An 8,322-nucleotide genomic window follows, 5' to 3' on the forward strand; every position below is an offset into this window, starting at 1 on the left:
TATTCATCAAAAGGACTGTTCACCAAAAAAAATGTTTCTTTCAAAAAGTTTTCCAATACCTACTAAGAGATACCCCGATATCCATACATTACAACAACCTAAAAGATTTGCTCTATTAATCTAATACATATTCCTCTAAGAACCAATATATGTTCCTCTAATTATTAACTTTACTTATGCTTGTACACAAATGCTTTAGTTATGCCTAAAACACATGAAGGAATATAGGCAACATAATGTATAAAAATTCTTTTTAGCAGTACTCTTCTTATAGGAGCAATGAGCAAATTTATTTAATAGTGGTTTGCACGAAGAATCTAATTTAATTTTCCTAGACTAAAGTATTCATGAACATCTAATATATGTCCCAATAATAACAAGGAGTAAAAGCACAACTTACATATTTATATGTGCTATTCAATAAATGACATTGGTCTTGTTTGTATACCAACTCTTCTATTTCTTAATATGCTTTTTAGATAGGTTTAGATGCAAATGACACACCATTGCCATTGTATATGATCATTATTAATAACAATTTAATCACTATCTCGAGTTCAAATTGAAGTATTGATGTTGCCCTCTTGTTGCTACCATGCAAAAATAATAGTAAATACATTCACTAAACATGCTTACTTGTTATCTCTAATAATGAAATAAAGAGACATTAAATAGATTGTCCAAGTTGAGAAAGAAAAAGTAACATAACTTATGTACGACGCTTGAACAACTAATAGGCAATACCCACTTGTCAAACTGATAAGTGTTGGTTCTACAAGTCTAGAATGAGTATCTAACTAATGGCATGGTGCACTAGACTTAAGATGTAAAGATCTCACCCAAAATTATGGACTGATAAGATCACAAATATATTATCTCATTCTTATTTAAACATTCAACAATTCCATCCTAAAAGAGTTTGAACAAAACAAAACTTAACCATCACACCATCCCATTACTGACATAGTATCTAAACTTAAATTCCAAACCAATCAATATGTCGTACAGCTCATTTAAATAATATCACCCACAAGATATTCACCAAACAATAAAAAAATGTTGAAAGAGGAAAAACCCAATAACTTAATTGTATAAGAGACATACCACTCCATTACTTCACTATTTTACGACTGAATTAGTAAGGTATGTCCAGAACTCAGCAGATCTTATCACAAATAGGAATATGAACATGAAATGGAACCGCATAAAGACAGCAAGATGAATCAAGAGCTAGATAAAGACTATCCATTCATTTGAATAGATACATCATCCAATGTCATGATCTTATAATCCAAGATCAATATCACATATTAAACTGGTATATCTTACAATATCACTTTTTTGGCAAGTCTTGGGCTACGCCTGGACCCCATTTTCCTCTCTGAAATGCCATTGTTCATTTCCTTCACTCGTTCGATTTCCTGTTTAGCATCTTTTCCCCTGGGTGTCAATGCTTTTGATGGCAAATCGACATGAAATTCCATAGATACTTTCATTTTCTTACGGCAGTTTGTAGGTAATGCGATGCTGTCGCTCATTTTATGAGCTGCCATCCTCTTGTAGGGAGCTGTCTTGTTGATAACCCTAAAAATATGGACTTTAACCCTAATTTTGTCTATACCATTGTCTACACGTTCAAAGATGCAAACATCTCCCTCCTGCAGATTATTAGCTACTGAAAACCGTCTCCACCCTTTGCTCAGCCCATTTTTATAACCATTCCATAAGAACAGCACTGGCCATTCTTTACCCTCATCATCCACAAGAGTCATCTCTGTTTTCTCTTTTGGTAATTGGAGAGGATCAGTATATTTTTTGGGCATTCCCTGCAAACCCAAACCACCACAAACCATATTAGAGTGAAACGTTAAACCCTATTGCTTAAAAATTCAAGCCATTCCACAATAAATTACAATCACTCTGTTAAACCTCTCTTAAACCCTCCTGATGTAGAAAAACCTAAAGATTGCAACAGAGGAAAAGTTACAGAAGAATATTACGATAGATGATAACAATGTCCTCAATACTCGATTCTTCTCGATCTTAATATATAATAATAATAATTAACTTCATCACAGATGATACAAATATCATCAATAGATGAACAAGGGGAGAAATATCTTACGAGCCAGAATCCATGGTATACATGAGATGGCTTCAAAAGTATTAAACAAAAGGGTTTATCCGATGTGAAAGAACAAGCAGCCTCGAGGGTCTTGTTTCTTTCTGCTTCAGTAACATTGCGTCTGCCAGAAATGTAATGAGTTCCGTTATAATCTCTCCCTCCACTCTTAATTTCTTCAGAAAATTTATCAAAATTGCGCTTCTTTCCAATAAGGGATTTCTGGCAATGCCCTGAATTCTTGGAAGGGCGACCTAGATTGAATAAAAAACTAGTCAGATTTACATTGTAACTAAAACTGATTTTTTTTTGTTTGCCTGGAATAAAAAAGAGTCACAGATTTCTATCATTCAGAAAGAAAAATACTTACCGCGGGATGAAGATGATGATTTGGGTCTTTTCCCCTGATTGTTTTCTTCCTCCTTAGAAACCAAATCAGTCATGGGTTGATCGAAACTTCTCATAGTAGGATTAACAGGGCATAGATTCTGTAAATCGTAAAGGGTCTCTTCAGATTCACCAAAAGCAATGTTTTTTTCACACCCATTTCTCCCAAATATCCAAACTCTGAAATTGGACCTAGAGATATACTTGAACATCAAAAAATCTCCCGTTTCTAATCTCTGATTATGCACAAAATCCCTCCATCCCTGTTGAAACTCCATTCCTGTACTTGTACTACACAGTTTTACAATCCACTGATGCCCATTTGGATCATGCAAAACCATATCGGCATCAGCCTCATGTATGATATTTGGAACAAATTCAGGAGGAATATGCTGCAGCAGAGGAAACCAGGAGGATGATAAGAAATGAGCTTTGAAGAACAGGTGAAACAAAATAATGGAAGCTGCATGCATTTTATATTAGTCTTACCAGTTTTTGGGAAAAGTCTCCCAGCAAAACTTTAAAGAAATATGAACACCCATAGAAGTCTTTTCCCTCTTTGATTCCGTGTTTGGGTGTCGAGCAATCCCTGTAGTCCTGATTTTTTTCCTTCATCATGAATTCAACACAGAGTCTTATACAATGTGAAACGATTTACTGTGAAAATGGAGAAGTAATTTGACAAAATTGAAGAAGCATTCAATTATGATGGATAACGGTGAAAATAAATAAAGAGAAAAACCATGCCGCAAGATTCGCAATGCTGTTTCTAATTATAGGTAATTGCCAATGTAGAATGGGTGTTGGTGGTTAAATTTTCTTGTAGGTATTTTTTATTTATAGATCAATAAGATTTTTTTAAGGAAAATGCGGGTCCATAGATAGCGGTATAGATTTGTTTATGTATTGTGAAGGATGCGGCTATTATCATGTATTGTGAAGGATGCGGCTATCTTCTTTTACAAACTGTACACTTGATCAATTTTTCAAAAATCGAAAATATCATGGATTTTTTCTGAAAATTTCAGAATTTGATCTTCACGATTTGCATTATTTGTAGAAAAAAAAAACCTAAAAATTGGAAAAAAAACACTACATTTTCGTGAATCTTAAAAAGAAAAAGAAAAAAAGTTTGACTTTGTTTTGTCTTTAGTGCAGTTTGTGTGGAGATTAACCTGTCCCTATTGTGAATGGGGATAGTTGAAAGCACCGATACAACAATAGCGATGCATATATTGATCTGGCAAAGAATGCTCAACATGGGGGAATGAGGGCATGGGGACATGGGGCGAAATGGCAATTTAGAAGTTTTGGTTTACGATTTATTTATTTAATTAGTGCTTGTATTTTTCTTTAAGGTGCAAGGGTTAAGTCGATAGGTTTGTATACTTTTGATGATGATCATGAATAGTTATACTATATTTATAGTTATAATTAAGTTTTGTAGTTCTATAATATATTTGATAAAATACTTTCATATTTACTACTTTATATAGTCGAAATAATTATGTTTTGTTTGAACTACAACAAGATTTATGTGAGCTTCCTCTTTTTTTGTATAACTATAGGAGGATTACTTTTCATTTTGGCATATTTGTCAAAGTGAAAGTGGGTAGATACATAGCTCGTCTACTGATTTCACTATAAATATAACATATAATTTGTTATGTAAATGATATCAATAATCTCACCAAGAGCTCCATTAACATGTCTTGCTTCTATCCAAATGTTCATTGTAAGCATAATACATTTTCCTTTGTAGAGGAGTGCATATTTTTCTAGTTGTTTATCATGCATCTGACTATTATCTTTGCTTACACAATTTATTGATGTACTTATTGGAACCTAGTGATTCAATTATTTTAGCAACTTTTTATTGTGCAACTTTACTCCCTTTTTAGTACAAAATACATGCATAGATCTATCAAGTTCTATGTTTTCATTACATTGAGGTGTAAATCTTTAGAGGTCATTAGATGCTCCCAATCATGTTGTGTTGGTTTTGCATCTTGTAAGTTATGTAGTAATTGACAAAATTCAACTTTCATGTTATTATCATCTTCTTGTTAGAAAATTGTATGTGATATAAAAACTATTATAAATTGGTCCCACGACAACTTGACATTTGAATGTGACATGCAAATCCACTATCCATAACAAGGGGTAGTTGTGCTAGGTCACCAAAAAATATAATTGATACGCCACCAAAGTACATACATGTTGTCGATGGAGAAAGACCTCTCATAGTTGACTATCAATTTTAAGGAAGAGCTTTGGACCTATGGAGCTCATTTCATGAACCAAGATGTACATGACATGTTTTAAATCTTCTTGGTAATGAAATAAATCACACTATTGAAAAAGAGAACTCAAACACTCTTCCTATCTTTGCATTTATAGCATTTTTACTAACACATATAGACACACCTTTGTTCACCCTCGCACGCCCCTTCACCCCCCTCCCCGCACCCCCCTCTCTATTTCCACCTCTCTATCTCACTCCCCTCTTTCTATCATTTGGGTTTAGTCACTCTCCCTCACTTCCCTCTACCTCTTTCTACTTATTTCGCCCTATATCTTCTTATCTCTCTATCATTTCCTATATGAACAGAAAACCTATCCTTTTCAAAAAGAAAATCAAAATTGACTTTGTCTCATCATCTCTATCTCTTCCTCTTCATATTTCTCCATATTTGTATATTTGATTTTCTCTTCTTCTCCATATCTCCCTCTAGATATCCATATATTTTAATCCCTTCCTCTACTTATCTCCCTTTATATCTTCATATACCTTTATCTTTACCTCCCCTCCTACGTTCTTCAAGAATCCATGAAATAACTTTAACATAAAAAAATAAAGTAAGCAAAAAAAAATCAGTCATTTTTTTTTCTTTTGGCTTAGTACAAAAATAAACATTTGATTCAAATTTAATTAATATTCATTATAATCAAAATCTACTCAATATTAATTTATATCCGGTCTAGTTTATAAACTAAACAATTTCAATAGGTACTTTCTTGATTAAGTGAATATGTTTTCATTTAGGTTGGTTAGTAGAGTAAGAAGTGGTATTCTATCCGCTCTCTATAGGCATATTCCTCAAACACAAAATAATGGTAATAAATCAATCCCAATGTAGTGAATGAAGCTATCAATAATGATTAATCAATTCTTTACATGTGCAAGGTAATTGTAAAAAGTTCAACATCAAAATTACTTGTACGTGAAAGAACTTTATGTTTCAATGTTCACCAAAATAATAACGTATTAATAAATCTAATATGTTATATATATATATATTATAAATTTATTAGAAAAAATAAAATTATTATATTAAAAGTACTCAATCTAAATCTTTAATTTTTTAGATTTTAATTTTCTTAAAATATGATATATAATATTATTAAAATAATAATATAACATTAAAAAAGTGACAAGAGCTCTAACCTTTAAATACTTTAGCCAAACTTAGAAGATGCTTCCATAGTAAATGAATAGATTTTCTTATTGAAGATACTAGGTTTTGGCTCGAGTTCCTCTTTTATGAATTCTAGAGATTATTGGAAGTGTAAATTAGATATAAATTAATTTGATTAGTACTGACAGTGGGAGGAGATGGAATACCAAGCCTAACTCCAACAAGAAGAAGAGAGGGAGAGATAGAGACAACTTGAGGAGAAACTTGCTAAGAAAGTTGCTGTAGGAAAAGAAGAGGAAATAAGGCTCAAGTTAGCTTATTTTTAGACCAAGGAAGTAGAGGCAACCCCTTTTCCAAGACTTTTCATTCCAAGATTCAAGAAGCCCCCGCCATTACAAGAGCCCTCTGTTGTAACTCCTCCACTCCAAGTGCAAAAAAAATGGCCCTATGAACCTTCCATACCTATTACCATTTCACTCTTTGAGGGTGGACCAATTTTATGACTCCTAATGGTCCAAACATGTCATTTTGGGAGAGTGAAACAAAGCCAACAAGTTTCCATGGGAGGAGTTGCAACTTGTTGAGGAGGACAAAGAGGTGGAGGTTGAACATAAGGAAGAGGATCCAATCCTCTTATTTGAAGAGCTTCCCTCTTTTGTTGAGGAAGAAGAAGAAGGTAAGGTTATTCCTTATCTTGAGGAACAAGTAATGGCTTTTGAACCTTTGCAAAAAAATGAGGTTGTTCTGCAGGAAGAGAAAGCGAAAGATCAAATGTTGCAGGAAACAATCCTCTATGATAAAGAGGATGAAAAAGAGAGCCTCAAGGATAGCACTATCCTTGAGGAAGAACATTCTTATATGCATGAGTTTGTCCCTCAACCTATGCATTTTACTGTAGTAGAGCAAGACGAGTCCGATGAAGATAATTTTTGGGATGATATAGAAATGTTTTGTTCACCCATGGACATTAAGTGATCTTCTCCTTCGTCAGAATATCATGAGTTGCAACAACAGTAGGTGGAGATTCACATCATACTGGTAGCTCCCAAGGAAGTGGTTCATGAACAACATGAAGACAAGGTAGAGGTAATTTATTCACAAGGGATGGAGCTACCTTTAGAGCAGAAGAATACTACCATTGTAAAGCACATCAGCGTGGTCAAAGGTTGATTGCCTAGATCCAAAGCCATCAAGAGGATTCCCCATAAGGCATCTAGCTTTGCAAAAAATCAACAAGTTACCCCCGATCATGCTTACTTTTGATTATGAGAGTGAGTTTCACAAGGATTAGCAAGTTGGTCTTTCTCAAAGTGGCAATGTCCCAATGTTGGAGAGCTCCATTATTTTCAGCATTGGGAAAATGATCCAAAGTGGAGTGGTATGTCTTTCATGTTTTTTGTTATGTTTAGTTGTCCACATGCATGAAAGGAACAATCAACTTGTAAGAAAGTGCAACTATTTGAACAAACCAATCAATGGCTTTGTTTAATTTTTTGTTTGTAAATATTTGTACATAGTAGAGTAAGTTTTTTAGCTTTCCACGAAGTGCACGTGCTCATCTATTTCCCTCCTTGAGATAGCAAGTTTCGTAGTTTTTTCTGGTTGTAGAGGTTGCAAATTTTGTGAAGTTGTAGGTGAGCTAATGCATTGTTCTTTGTTGGTGACTCTATGCCCAATGGATTGCTTAAGGCCAATAGTCTTATGCTTAACAAGCAAGAAAAGTCACCAGAAATGTTGGCTATTTTTTCCCCCATTCAACCCATCACAGATAGATGATGTGAGAAATTTTCAATGAGTTGGTATATGTCACAGAAGGGTTAACATGGCAAATTTGCGGTTGACATTTTGTGTTAATCCTTCCCGTATTATTTCCACACATCATCATTCTAGTGAAGCGGTGGTAATTTTGCATTCCTTCACGCTCAAAGGCCTGCGATGTTTCCATGTGTCCCTATTTTCACGACATGCATCTTTTGGTAGTTAATAGAGTTGGGACCACATGGCAGGAGTTAACTTTGCGTGTTCTCACATTTTCCCTGCCACATGTCTCCATTCTGTTCTTGCGATGGTGTTGCAACATTTTCCCTGGGTTAAAAGCTTGGAATTGTGCCATGTGGTGGGGGGTCAACTTTCGTGTTATCCCTTCCCACACTCTATTTTGTTACTTTTTCATGGGGAGTTGTGCCATATCAGTTTTGTTGGGGCTTTTCTATGCCAAGGGGTGTTGTGGGCCCATGTCAATGCCATGTTTCTCAAGGTTAATGATGTGCATCTTTTTTTAATAATCAATGGCCCTTTTTCTTTCTCATTTCATAGATAATTTTTTGCTTGTGGATTGGTGAAGGTCAATAGGTCAACCCTACTGGTGTGTGTGGGTGGGTTAAACTCCATGTT

The 8,322-nt window shown here is 34.4% G+C and overlaps 1 protein-coding gene across 1 annotated transcript; it reads right to left on the reverse strand.

The window, feature by feature from the left end:
* Nucleotides 1–1,219: 1,219 nt before the first annotated feature.
* Nucleotides 1,220–3,304, reverse strand: LOC149549958 (B3 domain-containing protein Os01g0723500-like). The gene is made up of 4 exons (XM_089794993.1): nt 2,999–3,304; nt 2,493–2,901; nt 2,126–2,376; nt 1,220–1,826 (listed from the first exon to the last, which is right to left on the reverse strand). The coding sequence occupies exons 1-4, from the start codon at nt 3,125–3,127 to the stop codon at nt 1,326–1,328; spliced, it is 1,290 nt and encodes a 429-aa protein (XP_089651119.1). The 5' UTR covers nt 3,128–3,304; the 3' UTR covers nt 1,220–1,325.
* Between the last annotated feature and the right edge of the window lie 5,018 nt (nt 3,305–8,322).

Source organism: Cupressus sempervirens, chromosome 7 (assembly GCF_028749045.1).
Source record: "Cupressus sempervirens isolate cs-2001-9-10 chromosome 7, ASM2874904v1, whole genome shotgun sequence".
Lineage (NCBI taxonomy): Eukaryota > Viridiplantae > Streptophyta > Pinopsida > Cupressales > Cupressaceae > Cupressus > Cupressus sempervirens.